At 39.7% G+C, this 20,585-nt stretch overlaps 1 protein-coding gene across 1 annotated transcript; it reads left to right on the top strand.

Moving 5' to 3' along the window:
* Positions 1 to 1,578: 1,578 nt before the first annotated feature.
* MEIOC (meiosis specific with coiled-coil domain) lies at positions 1,579 to 15,643 on the top strand (the record flags this gene model as incomplete). The annotated part of the gene is made up of 8 exons (XM_084236218.1): positions 1,579 to 1,787; positions 2,257 to 2,388; positions 5,095 to 5,252; positions 9,183 to 9,287; positions 10,512 to 12,378; positions 12,876 to 13,010; positions 14,808 to 14,988; positions 15,414 to 15,643. The coding sequence occupies exons 1-8, from the start codon at positions 1,722 to 1,724 to the stop codon at positions 15,641 to 15,643; spliced, it is 2,874 nt and encodes a 957-aa protein (XP_084092344.1). The 5' UTR covers positions 1,579 to 1,721.
* Between the last annotated feature and the right edge of the window lie 4,942 nt (positions 15,644 to 20,585).

Genomic DNA, 20,585 nt, shown 5'->3' on the forward strand with positions numbered 1-20,585 from the left:
AGTTGCACAACATTGTGAACGTACACAGTGCCACTGAATTGTACACTTGAAAATGGTTAAAATAGTAACTCTGAGGACAAAAAAATACATAAAAGGATTCAGTGTTTCAAAATCTGACGACGATGGGAGAGGGGAGGAGAGGGCGAGGAGAGAGGAAGGAAGGGGGGTCTTAAAGCAAGGGGGGACTGAGCTCCCTGTCAGCAACTTCAGCGGGTCATTGGTACAGCCATGTCACCTGATGAATTTTCTTAAATCAAAATTTCTTTTTTTTTTTAATTTTTTTTTTTTAAAGAGGCATGTATTTTTATTTATTTATTTGTTTGTTTGTACATGCACTGGGTACAGTCAGAAGCGTGGGAGGGTGAGAGAATTCACCAGAGCCAGAGCGGGGAGCAGAGCAGGCAGAAGGACCGAAGTACACTGCTGAGGGGAGCAGCGGGCGGCAGGAGAGGTCTGCGCGCCATGTGGGACCCTCCTCCGGTGGCCGGGGAGCAGCCGGGGATCGAACCGGCGCCGCAGAGGCCGCGGGCAACTTCGCAACCCAGCGCTCAACCGCTGCGCCACAGGGGAGGCCCTAAATCAAAATTTCTATCCAAAATGACTAGCAGGTCAACGGGCCAATAAAACGTGCGCCCCCATTCTATTTCCAGTTATGCCCGAGTTAATTAAAAGAACATGTCCCGCTCAACTGAGCACTTATGCTTTGAGTTTAAATATAAACAACCATAAGGGGTTTGCTGTATTTACTCTTATTTTCTTCAATAGTTCAACACACACACACACACACACACACACACAAAACCTTTTTAACTTAGTTTGGGGACAAAACTTGGATTTGTCTGAGGCCATCACATCTGCAACGCCTCTACCCATCTGCACGGCTTGCTCAGGGCAGGTGGGTGCAAGTCACAGTCACGCCAGAGGCCTGCACCCCCGAAGCCCGGCGCCTCGGCCGGACGGGGCGCTCCCTCCGAAGGGTCCCCCCACAACTCCGAGAACTGCACCCTGGTTTCTCACCCGCTGTAAACGAGCCCGTCTGTTGTTCTCTGGGCGGCTCCAAAGGATCCTGGGAGTTAGGGGAGGGGCCAGAGGGCAAAAGTCAAACGTTAGCTCAAGGTGCAGAGCGAACAGATTCACGCTTACCAGCCAGTTGCTGTGCGTCTTCTCAAATCTTCCCACCACGTCCGCCATTTCTCTCACCTGGTAGGCCCGGGATCCCGCCCCTCCTTCTAGGCCCCGCCCCTCGAGGTTCCATGTAGCCAATCATCAGGCTGGCTCTGGTCAGTGCGGGCCAATCCCGAACGCGTTAACTTTGAGCGGGAAAGACTCAGAAGCTGCGAGAGAGCGAGGTAGGCTAACAGCTCCTTAGTCTAGTCTGGGTGGGGCCGGGGTCGGGCGGGGGTAACAGGCCCTGGAGGCCTGCCCATTGGCTGGGCAACCGGCCAATGAAGGGGTGCGAAGCGTGGGGCGGGCCTCCAGGGAGGGGGCGGGGCGAGGCGAGGCGGGGCGGGTCGCGTGCCGGGTCTCGAGCCCGGGATAGGCAATGTAACGGCCTCTGCCCCCGCCCCTCCCTTCTCGCTCGGGCCCCGCCACCCACAGACCCGCTCCAGGCAGCGCCCGGGGCGGCTGCGGTAGCGGCTGAGGGAGCCGGGCCTCGACGCCCCCCCCTCACCCCCGTACCCCAGGAGCTGTACCTAGCCCAGGAGGGGCTGGGGGGCCCCATGGAGGTGAGAGGCGGAGACACCTGCCGGCCCCCTCACCCCCCAGGCCCGAGGGAGGGACCTGAGGTAACCGGTGGGGAGGTCAGGGGCGGGGGGCGGGCAGGCTCGGAGGATGGTGACCGTGAGGAGAGGCTGAGGCGCGGGAGCGCTCCCGGACGCGGTTCTCAGAGGAGGCCGGGTCGGGGGAGAGGGCAGGTCGTCGGTGAGGCGCCCCGGAGGGAGCCCCGGGCCGCGCCGCCGCGGCAGGTGGGGGGCGCGGTGACCGGGGGCCGGGCAGGGCGGCGCGGCGCGGGCTGACAGGCTGCGCGGCCGGGACGCGGGTCTCCGCGACGCCGGGGCCGCCGCGTCGCCCGCACGTCGGGCCGCCGCCTGCACGTCGCGCCGTCGCGGGCGGCGAGTGCCTGGCGGGGCGGGCGCGGAGGCGGCCCCCGAGTGTCCCGGGAGGGGGCTCCCGGTCGAGGCCCGCGAAGAGGCGAGGTGGAACCCCCTTTCCCCGCCGTGACGTCCTCCCCTTCCCCACTCCTGTTTCGCGCAGCCTAAGGTGGCGTTCCGGGGAGGTGCGAACCGCTGCTGGAACCTCGGCGCCGACACCAGCCGATTAACAGACGTGTTCAACAGCGTGATGCTGACCGGCTCCGCTTCCTTCTATGATTGCTACAAATCGCAGGTCCTTTCATGCATTGCGCCCTATGTTAGTGGATTTATCCGCTGACCCGAGGCGGTTCGCGTAGGTGTTCAAATTGCTCCAAGGTTAGGACGGCCAGGGACGCCCCTCGCCGCAGTTGGAGTAGAGTGGGCAGCGCACATGCTTTGCTTTGAAAACAGGTTAAGAGTGAGATTTTTCATTGACTCGTTTTCATCTTGTTCTCAGCATCACAGGATGCCAGAAATGTCAAAAAAAAAAAAAAAAAAACTCCGTATTTACTTCGCGTAAGACCATAAAATATTTTCCCCTTCGAGTATTTATTGCTAGCTGTTCCTAACGGAGCGTTGATAATTTAAAGGTGAAAACAAATATTTTTACCCCTTTATTCTCTAGCTTTAATGATGTCTCAGATTATATACTTTTTCACATAAATCATTTCGTTTTGTTAATGATGTTATATCAGGGTTAGGGTAATATGAGTCATTTTCCTTTGAAATAATTTCATGTAGAGATCGAGAACTGAGGCTCAAAGAACTGGATGTGTGCCCTGTGTGACAAAGCCCAGACGAACTTAGGTCTTATCACTCCCAAGACCAGCATTCCTCTGCTCTCTATAATGTTTATTTCACTACTAAAATTTACTTGCATTTAATTTTACTTAAGTATATTAAGGATATAAGTAATACATTTTGCAGTTATATAAGACTATAGATCAAAATATTTGCATGCCGACTTCCATAAATGTTTCAACTGAAAAGGTTTCAGATAATTACTGTATGATTGTTTGACCCTACCACATTAGTTTCTTGTTTTATTCTACAATATGAAATTTAAATCATATTTTATTCTACAATATTTAAATCACGTTTTATTCTACAATATTTAAATTTAAATGATTTAATTTTTTAATGCAAAATGTACTTGAAAGAATACCCCCAAAATATATTTAGTGTCAAATACTGTTTACCTCATTTGATATCACATAATCTGAAGAAATACCTTTTGTCTAAAGAACTATTTTTAAAAGGTGAACAATTATGTCACTTTGAATACTTCACACCTAAGGTCGACCAATAATCAAAACTTTAGAACTAAAGGAATAAAATTACAGAAGGTTCTAAAGATAAAAGCCTTTGTAAAAGTTAATTAACAAATTCTGGGAAGGTAGTTCTTAGCAAAATCCCTTCTGTGACACATTTACCCTAGCTCCAGAATAATTGTCATAAAATATTTGAGAATCTTGAAGATGGGTGATTGGAAGACATTGACTTTTTTATTTTATTAGTAAAGTATAAACTCAGCTTTATATATTTAAAATGTTTTTCAATTATATATACAAAGAGCAAAAATTTAGGGATACCTTGATCTAAAAAAAAGTTAGAAGAACTCTGATAGAGATATAAATTTTGATTAAGAGAATAAAAACAATTAGAAAATATTTGTAGCTGGATTTTTATATATGTATGAAAATATGTATATGAAAATGCTATTTCTGTTATGGTTATATCTGGATATTTATAGTTATTACATCTCAGGTTTTATTACTGGATTTTGGAGCATTAAAAACAGTCTTTAAAGCCACATTTTCTAGAACAAGATATAGTATATATAAATTAACTTAATCTTTTTAATTTGTTAACTGTTCAAGTCATGCCATTCTCTTAAGTATTTTTAATTATTTTCACTATCTCAATCACTTTTGGAAGGCAGCAGGACTTTACATAATTAAAATCTATTTCAGTCAATCTACCTGTTCCCCACTCTGACTCTGGTGAACCCTCTCACCCCCCACACCTCTGGCCTGTACCCCAGTTCTTGTACGCATGAATAAAAAAATTAAAAAATTTAAAAAAACAAATAAATAAATAATTAAAATCTTAAAATTTAAAATTTTCATCTTATTTAATCAAAGTTCATTACAGAAACATTCTCCAAAAAAAGAAAAAGGAACTTCATTTATTTCCGATTATAGTAATATCCTTAAATTTTCTGAAGCAGTTAACAGTTTATGTATCATCTCATTTTTTAAATATATTTTGGAAACAGAAACTAGGCTGACAATTAGAGATATTAATAAAAATATCCCTGAGTAGGAGTAAGAACGCCTTAATCTTAGTTTTAATATCATCGCCTATAGGTTGAATAAATTGCAGCTTTAAGCTCCTTGTTTTTAAAATACAATTTCCATTTCACAGGGTTGACTCAGTACAATAATGTATGTGGAATCTCTAGGAAAATTCTCTGTAACTGTATGTTAAATTTTATTTCACAGATTGGGGGAAACATGGCTGAGTTTTGTAAATGATTTATTAAAATTAACATTGCTAGTGTCCACATAATCTGTTCAAAAATGTAAAACTGCAATAAATGTAGGTGTTTTATACAAGTGCCAACCAGGGGCCAAATCTGCCAGTTTTTGTAAACAATATTTTATTGGAACAGAGCTACGCCCATTTGTTTATATATTGTCTATGTTTGCTTTGGTGCTGGAATAATAGAGTTGACAAGTTTCAATAGACACTTTACAAGCCAGCAAACTCTAAAATAAACTCTCTTGACAGAAAGTTTGCCAACCCTTAGTGTAAAGTAGCTGTGTCTAATCTCATTTTAAGCCTCCTAAATCTTATACCTGTGTTATTTCCTTTAATTTCTTGTTATTTTGCTACTATTCTGTAATAAATAGAGTTTTTATGTATCTGATAAACAAACATTTCTTTAACATTTCAGAGTGAAGACAATATTGACTTACGACAGACCTATACTCCACTTTCCTCACCAACAGAATATTCCAATTCTGTAGATTCTTCACTTTTCTATGCACCATGGTCTACTTATGGAGATGATATTAAACAGCCTTCTAATTCTCAGATCAATGTGAAGAACAGGTAAATTAATAAAGACGATGTCTCACGTTAAATGAAATGCTAAGTTTGATTATATCGAACCCAGTTATATTACCTTTTTGTTCCTTTAGGTCATCATTTTAATGTTAGAGCATTATAATTTTATGGTCATCAAACTTTGAGGAAACCTTAAGGTGGGCAGTTATGTGTATGTAATTTTTAGCTTACTACTTTTAAAAATTCATTAGTGGGAATCCTTGGTAAATCTTAAGTTTTTCTCTCTAAAGATAACGTAAAAGAGGGCCTCCCTGGTGGCACAAGGGGTTAAGCAATGCACTGTGAAGCAATCCGCAGCCTCTGCAGCACGAGTTCAATCCCCGGCCAGCCAGGGAGAAACCCACATGGCACAGCAGACCTCTCCTGTCTTGCCCGCTGCTCCCCTCAGCAGTGTATTTCAGTTACTCTGCCTGTTCAGTTCCCCACTCTGTCTCTGGTGAATCCTCTCACCCCCCGCATCTCTGGCCTGTACCCCAGCTTTTGTATGTATAAATAAATAAATCTTTAAAAAAAAAGATAATGTAAATGAGTTATACTTTTTAGATCTATTTTTTATCCAATTCTAAATTTTTAGTAATTTTTTTCTTTACAAGTATATAATAGTTTATCAAATATAATATACTTTTATTTTTCTGTTCAGTTCCACAAATCATAAGAACCCACTCTATGCCAGCTTTTCTCCTACTAAAATATTAGAATTAACATGGCAAATATTGTCCCTGCCTTTATAGATCTTAAAATTATGGTAATGATAATGACATGCCAGGTGTAGGTATACTGAGGGTTATAAAAGGAATTATGTAGGGTCTCCCTGGTGGCACAGCGGGTTCACAGACAGCACTGTGAAGCTGTCTGCAGCCTCTGCAGCACAGGTTGGATTTCCATTCAGCCAGGGAGAAACCCACATGGCGCAGCAGGCCTCCCCTGCCTCATCCCCTGCTCCCCTCAGCAGCAGATCTCTCCTGCCTCGCCCCCTGCTCCCTACAGCAGTGTCTTTGGTCCGCCTCCCTGTTCTGCTCCCTGCTCTGTCTCTGGTGAATTCTCTCACCCTCCTGCGCCTCTGACCTGTACCCTAGTTCTTGTATAAATAAATAAATCTTTTAAAAAAAATAAAAAATAGGGCCCCCCCCTGGTGGCACAGCACTGGGCTGCGAAGCTGCCCGCAGCCTCTGCAGTGCTGGTTCGATCCCTGGTCACCGGGCGAGGGTCCCACATGGCGCATAGACCTCTCCTGCCGGCCGCTGCTCCCCTAGGCAGTGTATTTTGTCAGTCTACCTGTTATGTTTCCCGCTCTGGCTCTGGTGAATTCTCTCAACCTCCTGCGCTTCTGACTGTACCCAGTGCTTATATAAATAAATACATAAAATCTTTGGGAAAAAAATAAATTAAAATAAAAAATAAATGACAGTCTTTAAAAAATAATAAAAGGAATTATGTAAATCATGCACAGTGTTGTAAACCAGTGTTACCTAAAAAAAAAAACCCAAAAAAAAACAGGAAATATAGGATATTATGAGAGTCTATTGCAAAGAGAAACCTAAGGGAATGACATTTACCTTTTCAATTATATACAAGAGGGCAGCTGATAAAGGCTGATGCATCGTTAGTTTATTCAGAAAATAGTTATTTATTAACTCTTGCTAAGATTAATAAATTTTCAAATTTTTGTAAATTATCTAGAATTTTATTAGAATACAACTGGGCCTCCCTGATGGCGCAGGGGTTAAAATCTCAGTGCTATCAATCTATCACCAGCCACTGCTGCATGAGTTTGATCCCTGGCTAGGGAGCTGACCCACATGGTGCAGCAGACCTCTCCTGTCATGCCCATTGCTCCCGTCAGCAGTGTATTTCAGTAGATCTACCTGTTCTGCTCCCTATTCTGTCTCTGGTGAATCATCTCAGCCCCCTGCACCTCTGGCCTATACCCCAGTTCTAATATATGTAAATAAATAAAAATAAATATTTTAAAAAAGAAAGACTAGGGCCTCTCCGGTGGTTCAGCAGTTGAGCGCTGGCTTGCGAAGCTGCCCGCAGCCTCTGCAGCGCTGGTTTGATCCCCAGCCACCGGGCGAGGGTCCCACATGGCGCGCAGACCTCTCCTGCCGCCTGCTGCTCCCCTCAGCAGTGTACTTTGTCACTCTGCCTGTTCTATTCTCTGCTCTGGCTCTGATGAATTCTCTCACCCTCCCGCGCCTCAAATCTTTAAAAAAAAAAAAAAAAAGACCATATCTATATAATTCTACTAAGTTAATTGCATGTTCATTGAGAAAATTTAAACTTCACAGAAATATATAAAGGAAAATGGAAGTCCCTCAGCCCTGCATCCCCACTTTATAACAACTATTAACTGGTATATTACATTAAATATTGTTCTAGATCTATATTAGCACATTATTATACAAAAAAACTTATTGAATCTTCATGAAATAACACTTTAGTGGAGAAAAGCATTAGACTTGTAGGCAGATCTTTGGTTCTTTCAGCAAGAAAATAATAAAGTTTGACAAGTCATAGGCCCTTGCAAAGCACAAGTTTCTTAACACCTCAAGTCATCATTCATTCAACAGATATTAACTGAATGATTACTAATATCTGCATTCCTATGTTATACAAAGATTAATAAAATGTTTCAGTATTATGAGAATATGAGATATTTTTATTTGTAAAATGTCCTATGCTATGAAATGCCTGAAATATGAAGGAAAAAACAGTTATAATTTAAAACATATTACTTCTAAGAACAAATTATCCAAAAATCAAATTAAAAAAAAATTTATTTATTGGGCTTCCCTGAGGCACAAGAGGTTAAGACTGTGAAGCTATCTGCAGCCATTGCAGCACAAGTTCGATCCCTGGCTGGCCAGGGAGCTACCCACATGGCATAACAGACCTCTCCTGACTCGCCCACTGCTCCCCTCAGCAGTGTTTTTCAGTGAATCTGCCTGTTCTGCTACCCACCCTGTCTCTGGTGAATCCTCTCACCCCCACATCTTTTTTTAAAGATTTATTTATTTATATATACAAGAGCTGGGGTACAGGCCAGCTAGGTGGTGAGAAGATTCACCAGAGACAGAGTGGGGAGCTGAACAGGTGGATCGACTGAAATACACTGCTGAGGGGAGCAGCAGGTGGGTGAGTCAGGAGGTCTGCTACATCATGTGGGTTGGCTCCCTGACTGGGGGTCAAACTCATGTTACAGTGGCTGGTGGTAGCTTGATAGCACCATGCCTTTAACCCCTGTGCCACCAGGGAGGCCCCAAAAATCATAGTTGATAAGACACCATTTTCCATCTCCTTGTGGTTTTTATATTCTGTATTATAATGTTAATTACTATGTAGGATTTCAGGTACATGGAACTCCAGTCATTACTTTGTCAAGGATTTAGGGATAGCCCCCACTTAAGGGACAGCTGCAATATTGCTGTGGTATCTAGGATGACTACATTACATTTTTGTTTTTTAATCCAACATTTATGTAAAAGTCACAAAATAGAGCAGCAGAGTCATACAGTTTTCAAATCACAAATGAAAAAATCTTGTAAGTTTTGATGGAATGATGTAAATGCTTTCAGGAGCAGCCATAGTACCAACCAGGTCTACCACATTATAGGTCAGAAATTTCTATCTTCGTCACCTAAAATGAATAACATGTGTTTTGGCGAAATAAGTAAGCATACATTGTGAAGTGGACATAGGATTTGAAATGAAAAAGAAATATTTATGTAGCATAGACACTATGCTAAAGTGGAGAATATTTTTTAGTTCCTTTTCCCTCTATTTGAAATGATGGTGTAGATTCAATTCACATATTTTATAGAAAAGTAATGGTAGAATAAATCTGGAAATAGAAATAAATATACTGAACTTTGCCATCGATAAAATGATTTATATGTGATATTCATTTATTTTTAGGATTCAAACAGAAAGAAATGACTATGGCAGTGAAACAGACTTATATGGACTTGTGTCTAATATTTTAGAAGAACAAGATAAGTCACAGCCATATTTTACTGAGGGGTTAGTATATAAGCTATATTGTATATAATAAGCTTTTAAATTCACACATACTGGGCCTCCCCGGTGGCGCAGCGGTTGAGCGCTGGGTTGCGAAGCTGCCCGCGGCCTCTTTGGCACCGGTTCGATCCCCGGCTGCTCCTCGGCCACCGGAGGAGGGTCCCACATGGCGCGCAGACCTCTCCTGCCGCCCGCTGCTCCCCTCAGCAGTGTACTTCGGTCCTTCTGCCTGCTCTGCTCCCCGCTCTGGCTCTGGTGAATTCTCTCACCCTCCCGCGCTTCTGACTGTACCCAGTGCATGTATAAACAAACAAACAAAACAAACAAATAAATAAAACATGCCTCTATTAAAAAAAAAAAATTCACACATACTAAGATTACCTTTCTTATTAACTTTTATTTAATAGAGGATGATCTAACATCTTAATTCAAATACTTATTTCTAAGAGTCTCAGTTATGCTGAAGTACTTGCCATACAATTGAAGTTTTAAATCTAAGGTTTTATTTGCCATTAAGAACTTTCATTTGAAAAATTATTCTTGCAAATTCAGTTCTATTTCCTTTAAGTTCATGAACTAGTGAACTTTTTTCATGACTTAATATGTATAAATCCCAAGGATTTCTTGTACATATATCCAATATCCCATAGAATAAAACTCTCACTACTGCTGTGCAGTAATACATAGGGATTTTACTCATGTGGTAAAAATTTTTTAAATATGTTTTAATTGTTTTATTTGGATATGGAAGTCATATTACCCAAATGCTTTATTTCATGCATAGGGAAGCACACATTTAACCAATTAAAATATTTTAATTTCAGTAACAGTTTAAGAAAACATCTTTTTTCATTTAAAAAATTGTGGTGAACAACACTTTTGTGTAACTTAAAGGAAAAACTTATTTTGTTTTCTGTTTACCCAAGATAAACAGTTCATACAAGGCCATGCAGACACTGGCCTCTGGCCTTAGTTGATGCCTCTTGGTAAAGTACAGTGGAAACACTAAAATTAAAATGCATGCTTATATAGCATATAGCACATTTCTAGTAATAGAAAATTATTTGGAGGCAAAGTTGGAAAGGGTTGGAGGTGAGCTATGGGGCAAGACAAATTATTTCAAAAATCTTTCCTATCTTCTCCATTGAGGAAATAGTCTTTTAAAAGCTAAGTTGTAAATAAAATTATAAAACCTAAGTTGTAATTAAATATATTTACTTGTTCTAGGACCTGCTCTTCCAATTTAAAGTCAGTTTGGCCAATGAACACAAGCAGATTTGCAGATCACCATGACCTCTTAACAGAAACCAAAAGGCCAATAGATACAGCCATCTCTCAGCAAGCTTTTTATAGTGGTGAATCTGTGTCAGCAGTGGAAAAGCAATACCTGCATAATAGTAATCTCACACCACAACAAAAAATAGATGAACTTTATCATGGATTTACTGGTTTAGACCTTGAAGAACAATGGATGTACCCCTCGCGAAGTGATCATTCTAACTGTTACAATATTCAGACAAATGATACAGCTAAGACAACATTCCAAGAATATCCATTTATCAAAAACTGTTTTACACCACCAACTGGTTTGTCTGACATCATGAAAGAATCAGGAGTTGATGCTTACCCTTATGGAAGAGAGAAAATATGTGCTAAAAGTCTTGAAGCACCACTGCAACAAAAAAGGGCTGAGATGTTTCTTTCCCAATTTAATAGATACAATGAAAATGCAGATTATTGTAGATACCCAGAATATGCTCATCCTAATAAGGCTAAACTTAATAAGTGTTCAAATTTTAGTGTCCAAGATAGTAAAAAATTAGCCAATGGCGCACCTGAAACACCAACTGTAGAAGCAGACACCTACACTAAGTTATTTCAGGTTAAACCAGCAAATCAAAAAAAGATGGAAGAGTCAATGCCTGACCAGCAAAATTTCACATTTCAAAAAACTACGCCACATCTGACAGAAAAACAGTTTGCAAAGGAAGCGGCATTCACTGCTGATTTTGGCTTAAAATCAGAGTATGGACTAAAACCTCACACAGCTTGTCCAGCTAATAACGATTTTGTTAATGTCACAGAAAAGCAACAGTTTGCTAAACCTGACCCCCCAAATTCTGAGTTTTTTAAATCAATGAATTTATTATCAAACTCAGCAACATCTTCAGGAGGTATTAATTTAAACAGACCAACTTGGATGAATGTCCAAACAAAAAACACTCCTATTCCTTATAGAAATCAAGGTAACTTGATGAAATTAAATAGTCATTTAAGTGCAGCTTCAAAAGGTTCTAGCCATTCTTCAGATTTCCCCCAACTATCCACAAATATAACCCCAAATAGCAATTTATTTCAGAAGTATTGCCAAGAAAACCCTTCAGCATTTTCTAGTTTTGATTTTAGTTACAATGGTGCAGAAAGAATTCAATCTGTCAGTCACATGGAAGGACTGACAAAGACTGGAGAAGAAAATCTCTTTGAATCAGTTACTGATAAAAAAATAAAGCAGCCAAATGGATTTTGTGATAACTATTCAGCTCAGCAGTATGGGATCATTGAAAATGTAAACAAACATAATTTTCAAGCTAAGCCCCAGAGTGGACATTATGATCCTGAAGAAGGCCCAAAGCATTTAGATGGCTTATCTCAAAATGCCTATCAAGATCTGTTGGAATCACAGGGTCATTTTAATAGCCACAGACAGGGAAGTGGAGACAACAACATTAATAGCCGTGTGAGCCGCACACAGGCGTCATGCTTTTCTAATAATTATATGATGGGAGACTTAAGACATAATCAGAGTTTTCAACAACTTGGTTCAAATGGGTTTCCCCTAAGATCTACCCACCCATTTGGCCATTCAATTGTTCCACTGTTGGATTCCTATGATTTATTTTCTTATGATGACTTAAGCCATTTATACCCTTATTTTAATGATATGATGTATGGTGATAATTCCTTTTCTGGTTTTGTGCCAACTTTTGGATTTCAAAGACCAATTAAAACCCGTAGTGGACCAGCCAGTGAACTTCATATTCGTCTAGAGGAGTGCTATGAACAATGGAGAGCATTAGAAAAGGAGCGAAAAAAGGTAATACAAAATTATACATTTAGGAGTAACTGAGTATGTCCCCTCTACCTATTTTTTTTTTGTTTGTTTTCCTTCATGTGGTTTAAGAATATTTGTCTTATTTCTAAACTGAAGTTTTCTATACTAAGTACTATTAAGTCCATGATTAAAAAGGATTCAGTGCCTTGAAGACTAAAAAAACTTGGGATTAAAAATTATTTAGGGTCTTTTTAAAAAATCTTTTGTCTATGAAATAGCCTTTTTTCCCTTTAATGGGATAAACTTTTATTTGTTTAAATTTTTTAAATATATACTATCGGGGTGGTCAGGTGTTTAAATATATTAAGTATGACAGGAAAATACAGGGGTACTATGATTTGTATTTCTTGCCTTTTGATACCAAAGCAGAATTTTTACTTAGAGGAGTCATTTTGAAATTATCAGGCCTAAGAGGAATATTATTCATGGTTGAATCATTTAGACAACTCAGCATCTAAAAATTATATAACTTTTTACAGACTGAATTGGCACTTGCCAAGAATTATCCAGGGAAAAAGGTATCCAGTACTAACAATACTCCAATTCCAAGGTTGACCTCCAACCCATCTAGAGTTGATCGCCTAATTGTGGATGAACTTCGAGAACAAGCCAGGGTAAGCTGCAAAACCATCATTTGTGTATTTTTAAATTGCTTGATAAAACTTTTAAACATTTCAACAATTTAGAGTTCTAAAAGATTTTTACATTATATTTATGTGTGACTCTTTGAAATACATTCTTTTTCACATTTGGTTCTAAAATTATGGTTAATATTTAGGAAGGAAACTAACCTCAATCATTTAAAAAGTAGCAGTAATAATTTAAATGCTTTCTCTCAATCCCAAAGTGGCAGGGGACCTAAACCTTAAAAGAAAAAAATATTGAAAGCACAAATATCTTTTATAGGGTAAGTTCCATTTCTTAGTAACAAAATTTGTTTTCTAGCTTGTATTATACAAGATGATAAATTAACAGGGAATTACCATATTTCATTGTTTTAACCAGGCACTCATGAATTATTCAACAAACATTAAGTATATCCAGTGCTGTCTTAAATACTGATAAACTGAAGCATGGGATCTATATAATGTTATACTCTTGTTTTGGAAAATTAGTGTATCACTTCAAATCCAATGTAAAGAATCCAAATGTTAAGTCATTTTTTAATTTAACAAATAATTATTCCTCTCCTTTGTTATCTCAGAATTTTCCTTTAATTATTTTTTTAAATTTTATATATTTTTACATCATTTTTCATATTTGCACAATGTATGAATTTTCATCTTGGTTATAGTCGCCATACAATTCCCACCCCCCGCCTTGTTTTGATCCTACTTGCTCCCCCTCGCCCCCCGTGTGTCTCTGCTTTATAGCTGCTTGTTGATTTTGATTTTTACTTTATTATAATTAGTCTTTTTACTGGTCCCTTATTTAGGTTTTCTAAATTCCTGCTGTGAGTGAGACCATCTTATCTCAGAATTTTCTAAGCAATTTTAATGAGTTACCTTTTTTCTTTTTGACTTTTCTCACTTAAAAGCTTAAGCTTTTCTCACTTAAAAGCTTTATCAAGTAAAATTTGATAAAAATTTCTGGGGAAAAGCAGGCAGTGAAATGGTTGCTGCTGTAATTACAAAAAGCCATTCTAGGAATTAGAAAAATCAGTATAAAAGTATATTTTATTTTATTCCTACTTATACCATACTGTCTTTAAACATAGATATAAACTGCCGCAATAGAAAAAGATTGCTTTTATCTGCCTTCAGCCTTGATCAGTTGAAGTTTTTTTTAATCAAATTTGTAAATTTTTTTGCAATGAAATTTAGCAGTGATAGTCAGATAGTGACAGGAGTTACAGCTAGATGTTCATATTATCTTATTTTTTCTTAAAATTGTTTCATTATTATTCTCAGTAACTTGATTATTTGGAAGTTTTTAGAATTACATAAAATAGTTACAAAAACCTAACTTTCCATTTTTGTTTCACCCAGCATCATGTCAGGACACAGCAAACTTTCAATTATTTATTGAACATTATATTGTTGCTCTCACTTCTATTCATTTAATGGTTTTTTAAAAATGTTAGCAATTACGTGTGTTTGTGTACGTGCACGCACGCGTGTGTAGACAAACTGGGTGTAGGCCAGAGTTGCAGTGGGGTGAGACAGATTGGGGAGCAGAACAGGTGGATTTAGTGAAATACACTGCTAAGGGGAGCAGTAGGTGAGACAGGAGAGGTCTGCTGAACCATATGTGGGTTAGCACCCTGGCCAGGAACTGAACTCAGGCCATAGTGGTGACAGCGCTGAGATGTAACCCCTAGGCCACCAGGGAGGCCCACATTGAAGATTTTTTAAATTAACTTAATGACAGTATAGTAACATACCTTGTAAAAATTAAAATGTTTCCCTCAGGTTGTGACTTTACTAGGCAAAATGGAACGTCTTCGAAGCTCTCCCCTTCATGCCAATATCTCTACTGCTCTTGATAGACACTTGGAGTCCATTCATATTGTACAGTCACGTAGAAAGGATGAAATTGTTAATGCTTCAAATCGTCAGCGACAAGGAGTTCCTAGATGCCAAGATGACAGAGGTGAAATATTAATGTATATCTTTTTTGCTAAGGCAATGCAACAATTTGAATGTTGGAAAATAAGATTCCCAGGTTAAAAGGTTAGACTTCTCAGAGTTACGGTTATCTAAATTTATTCAAATTGGTAAATTACAGCCACATGATTTACTACAAAAGTACTTTGATCTATTTTGTTAATCTTATTCATTTAATCATAATAATTCCACCAAAATCTTTGCTCCTTCCAAAGCATATTGTCATACAAAACAGAAATAAAGTATCAGTACTTTTAAATATTAAGGCAAATACTTTGGTTAGCTCAGTTAATGGCCATATTCCCATTAATAATGTTTAATCATTTAGTAGCACAGCATTGGGATTTCTGAGGGTTAAGGGATACTTAAATGATATCTAATATGAATTGACCCTGAATGTTTCTTATACAGATGTTTTTGCCCTCGCTTCAGCAATTAAAGAGATGTGTGTGGCTACTCGGAAAGCACGCACCACCCTGTGGTGTGCACTGCAGATGACCTTGCCAAAAACAGCCAGTACAGCTGGCCAAACAGATGTGGAAAAGACTCTACAAGATATAGTAAACTGTGAAGATAAAGTCCTTGAAAACATAAATAGTAGCAATTCAATGAACCAGAGAAGTGAAGCAAACAAACATTAAGGAAATGCCAGCAGAAAGAAGAAAAAAAAGCTGATAAGTAAATGTATCAAGACATGCTAAAAAATTTTAATGAACTTGTCAAACTTGAAATTTTCAGTACATTAATTTTCTTTCAGGTTTAAAGTTAATACCTTAATGAAGTCTAACTTCTGTTTAAAAATCTTCTATTTGGAATGAATCAGATATAGTTTAAAGTGAACTCAAAGGTAAATTGACTACTCTAGAAGTTACAAGTAGTCAAAGTAAGTTTAAGTAAAATATTTCCTAACAGCTAAAATATTGCTTAAACCTATTCTGCAGTGCAGGTAAATGCAAATGTGAAATTCTTCTAGAAGATAAGTTTCATTTAGGTCTGCCTTAGTAAGTATAATTCCAAATAATGAATATAAGTGACTGTAACCCAATTATGGCTACAGTCTAGTAACCAAGACAAGTTTTGATTGTGATATAAAAGTGTTTTCCTTACAAAACTGGATAATACCTAGGAAATAAAGGAAAACAAGAATAAACCCAGTATTCATGTAAAAATTTAATATTTAAAAAACTACCATATTTATAAATTTGAAATCTTAGTGCCTACGTATATGGAGGGAAATGCATCAGATTCTCCTAAATTAGTGATAAAAGTGCCAGTGTAAAAACCATGCAAGTTACTGAATATAAAACCTGTTCAAATCATTTGTGTATATTCTTTAAAGTTTTATTATACTATCAATTATTAAATATTTCCAATTTTAAAGTATTTAAATTGAATCAAAAACAAAACATTTCCTTTATCTGGATCTTTTAGACTTGATGCTCAGTAACTAAAATAATGACTATTGTTTTAATACCCTTAGTTTTGCTGCCTTTTATGAGGGTATCACGAAGTTCTAAATGTATTTTTTTTAGGGTTAATCTTTAGTTTAGTTTATAATTGGTTAGTGTATATTTTGTGTAGTTATGTTCATTAGTTTGCTTCTGTGTTTTTTTTAAAAGAGCTCTTGAAAGCTTGGCTTTTTCTGTTTCTCATCACTTAATATCTTTGTATGGAATCCGAGTAATTTATTCATTAATATGAAATGTTGGCATTATGTGACTCAGAAGATCTTGGGTTTTAACATTTCTAGCATGAGTTAAACTATAATATAATGTACTGATGAAATTTAATTGAACTATCCTTAACTAGAAACACTGATGTTTTGAATGTTGGTGTTTTTCCTAGTTTTAGAAATCCTGGTATTAAAAAAAAAAGAGAGAGAGTGTAATCACACCACATAAATTTTCTTTAGATGATGTGCAGAAGAAACTGATTGAGAATGCAGGAGTAACTGTAGGAAGAAACATTTTGATCACTGATATACCTTAGAACTACCCAAATGAATTACATTGAGGGTAGTCAAATAAAATAGATCACCCCACCACAGTCACTGCATAGAAAGTGGTTAAGTTTGACATAAAACATGTTGGATGTTATGAAAACAAATATTGTACTGAATTTAGTCTCAGGAAAAAAAAATAAATTACTTTGTTGAAAAATGTTTAGTTTTTGTGTGTATTTGTATTAGTTTCTAGTCAAATTGTATTTAACTGATAAGAATTTCTGGCTAAGTTTTTAAATTTCATTATACACAAAGAAACAATGTTGTTAGAAAAACAAATGCTATTGGATGTCTTTGGATTTTACCTGTAATAAAAGAATATGAAAAAATTTTGAGCCATTTTCCCAACTCTGCAATTGAGCATGCACTGCTGTTCCCACAATTCATTTCTCCCATATTCCCCATTTTATGTTGTAAAATTGAGATGAAAGAAATCTCAATCTGGGATTGTTAATCTAAAGATAAAAACACTGGGGCCTCCCCAGTGGTGCAGTGGTTGAGCGCTGGGTTGCGAAGCTGCCGGCGATCTCTGCGGTGCTGGTTCGATCCCCGGCTGCTCCCCGGCCACCTGAGGAGGGTCCCACATGGCGCGCAGACCTCTCCTGCCGCCCGCTGCTCCCCTCAGCAGTGTGCTTCGGTCTTTCTGCCTGCTCTGCTCCCCGCTCTGGCTCTGGTGAATTCTCTCACCCTCCCGCGCTTCTGACTGTATAAACATGTATAAACAAAACAAACAAACAAATAAATAAATAAAACATGCCTCTATTAAAAAAAAAAAACAAAACATTTAAAAAAAATAAAGATAAAAACACTAACTCTAGTAGTTTTACCACTTTCAGCCTTTGAAATAGATAGGACCATAGATTTTTTTTTTTTAATTTAATTTATTTATACAAGCACTGGGTACAGTCAGAAGCCCGGGAGGGTGAGAGAATTCACCAGAGCCAGAGCAGGGAGCAGGCCCAAAGTACACTGCTGAGGGGAGCAGCGGGCGGCAGGAGAGGTCTGCACGCCATGTGGGACCCTCGCCCGGTGGCCAGGGATCAAACCAGCGCTGCAGAGGCTGTGGGCAGCTTCACAACCCAGCGCTCAACCACTGCGCCACCAGGGAGGCCCAAGACCACAGATTTCATTCTGCAGTCACACCACTATCATCCGTAATATAGTAGGACAGTTCATCTACATTAAAAGAGCCAAGAGTAAATGTCTCTTTTGTCTGTAAGTTGGCAGTTAATGCTGAAATTTGTCAAATGGCCCTTCTAAAATTATATTTGTGAAATATACAGAAAATTAGATTGATTTTAAAAAAGAAAGTTGAGGGCCTCCCCGGTGGCGCAGCGGTTGAGCGCTGGGCTGCGAAGTTGCCCACAGCCTCTGCAGCCCCAGTTCGATCCCCGGCCACTGGCAAGGGTCCCACATGGCACGCAGACCTCTCCTGCCGCCTGCTGTTCCCCTCAGCAGTGTACTTCATCAGTCTGCCTGTTCTGTTCTCCGCTCTGGCTCTGGCGAATGCTCTCACCGTCCTCCGCTTCTGACTGTACCCCAGTTCTTGTATCAATCAATAAATAAATCTTAAAAAAAAAAAAAAAGTTGAGGGGGCCTCCCCGGTGGTGCAGCGGTTGAGCGCTGGGTTGCGAAGCTGCCCGCGGCCTCTGCGGCGCCGGTTCGATCCCCGGCTGCTCCCCGGCCCCGGAGGAGGATCCCACATGGTGCGCAGACCTCTCCTGCAGCCCGCTGCTCCCCTCAGCAGTGTGCTTCGGTCCTTCTGCCTGCTCTGCTCCCCACTCTGGCTCTGGTGAATTCTCTCACCCTCCCGCGCTTCTGACTGTACCCAGTGCATGTATAAACAAAACAAACAAACAACTATAATAAATAAATAAATAAAAGCATGCCTCTATAAAAAAAAAAAAAACTAAAAAAAAAAAAAAAAAAAAAAAAGTTGAAATTTTTACTCTTATGTTAATCCAGGCAAACCAGAAAAAAAAAATCTGGGGAAACTTTTACATGGTGTGACAGTGGTTAGAAACAAATCATTAGTCCATTGACAAAAATTCGTTGATGTTTTGTTAATCATATCGCCCAGTAGATAATCCCAAAATTAGTTGGTTGTCCCTTTCCACGGTATACTCTCTAATGAAGGGTTCTTGTGTATTATCTATTATCCTGAATTACAACCTATGAAAATGTCATAAAATTAACATTACATAAGATTCATAATGAAGCTGATAAACTGATGATCCCATTATTTTTTAAAAAGATTTATTTATGCATACAAGAGCTGGGGTACAGGCCAGAGGTGCAGGAGGGTGAGAGGATTCACCAGAGACAGAGTGGGGAGCAGAACAGGCAGAAGGGCCAAAGTACACTGCTGAGGGGACCAGTGGGAGAGACAGGAGAGGTCTGCTGCGCCATGTGGGTATCTCTTTGGTCAGCCAGAGATCAAACTTGTGCTGCAGAGGCTGTGATAGCTTCATACTGCTGTGCTTAGTAACCCTTGTGCCACCAGAGAGGCCATTATTTTTAATACAAAAGAATTGGGAGAACACTTTTTTTTTTAATAGAGGCATGTTTTTATTTGTTTGTTTGTTTTGTTTATACAAGCACTGGGTACAGTCAGAAGCGCGGGAGGGTGAGAGAATTCACCAGAGCCAGAGCAGGGAGCAGAGCAGGCAGAAGGACCGAAGTACACTGCTGAGGGGAGCAGCGGGCGGCAGCGCGCCATGTGAGACCCTCCTCCGGTGGCAGGGGAGCAGCAGGGGATTGAACTGGCGCTGCAGAGGCCGCTGGCAGCTGTGCAACCCAGCGCTCTACCGCTGCGCCACCGGGGAGGCCCAGAACACATTTTTTTAAATAGAAAAAGCGATGTATATAAAGCTTGAAAATTAACTTGCATCATACCAGTGTCCTCCCACTTGAATAGTATGCTACTGTGAGATTTTAGAGGGTTGGCAATTATTATGACTGAAATCCCTAATATAGCCCAAAATGTCAATTGCCATAAAAGGTAAGGTTATTTAAAATTTTCCCTTTACAGGGGGACACCCTAGTGGCGCAGGGCTTAAAGTCAGTGCTATCACTGCAGCGCAAGTTGGATCCTCCACCAGGGAGCTGACCCACATGGCACAGCACACCTCTCAGCAGTGTGTTTCAGTAGATTCACCTGTTTTGCTCCCCTCTCTCTCTGGTGAATTATCTCACCTCCACATCTCTGGCCTACACTCCAGTTCTTGTATGCTTAAATAACTCTTTAAAAAGAAATTTGCCCTTTACAATATCATACATGAGATTTTTTAACATCTGAATTAAGTGGATAACCTTACTCAAAATCTACCACGCTGATCTTTTTTCAGTTCAAGTGTACACTTAGTTTTAACAGTCCTAGAAGAAAACATTGACTACTGTTAAAACAGACTAAAAGGGGCCTCCCCAGTGGCACAGCGGTTGAGCGCTGGGCTGCGAAGCTGCCCACAGCCTCTGCAGCGCCGGTTTGATCCCCGGTCACCAGTGAGGGTCCCACATGGTGTGCAGACCTCTCCTGCCGCCTGCTGCTCCCCTCAGCAGTGTATGTCAGTCCATCTGCTTGT

This window comes from Talpa europaea, assembly GCF_964194135.1.
Source record: "Talpa europaea genome assembly, chromosome: 7".
NCBI lineage: Eukaryota > Metazoa > Chordata > Mammalia > Eulipotyphla > Talpidae > Talpa > Talpa europaea.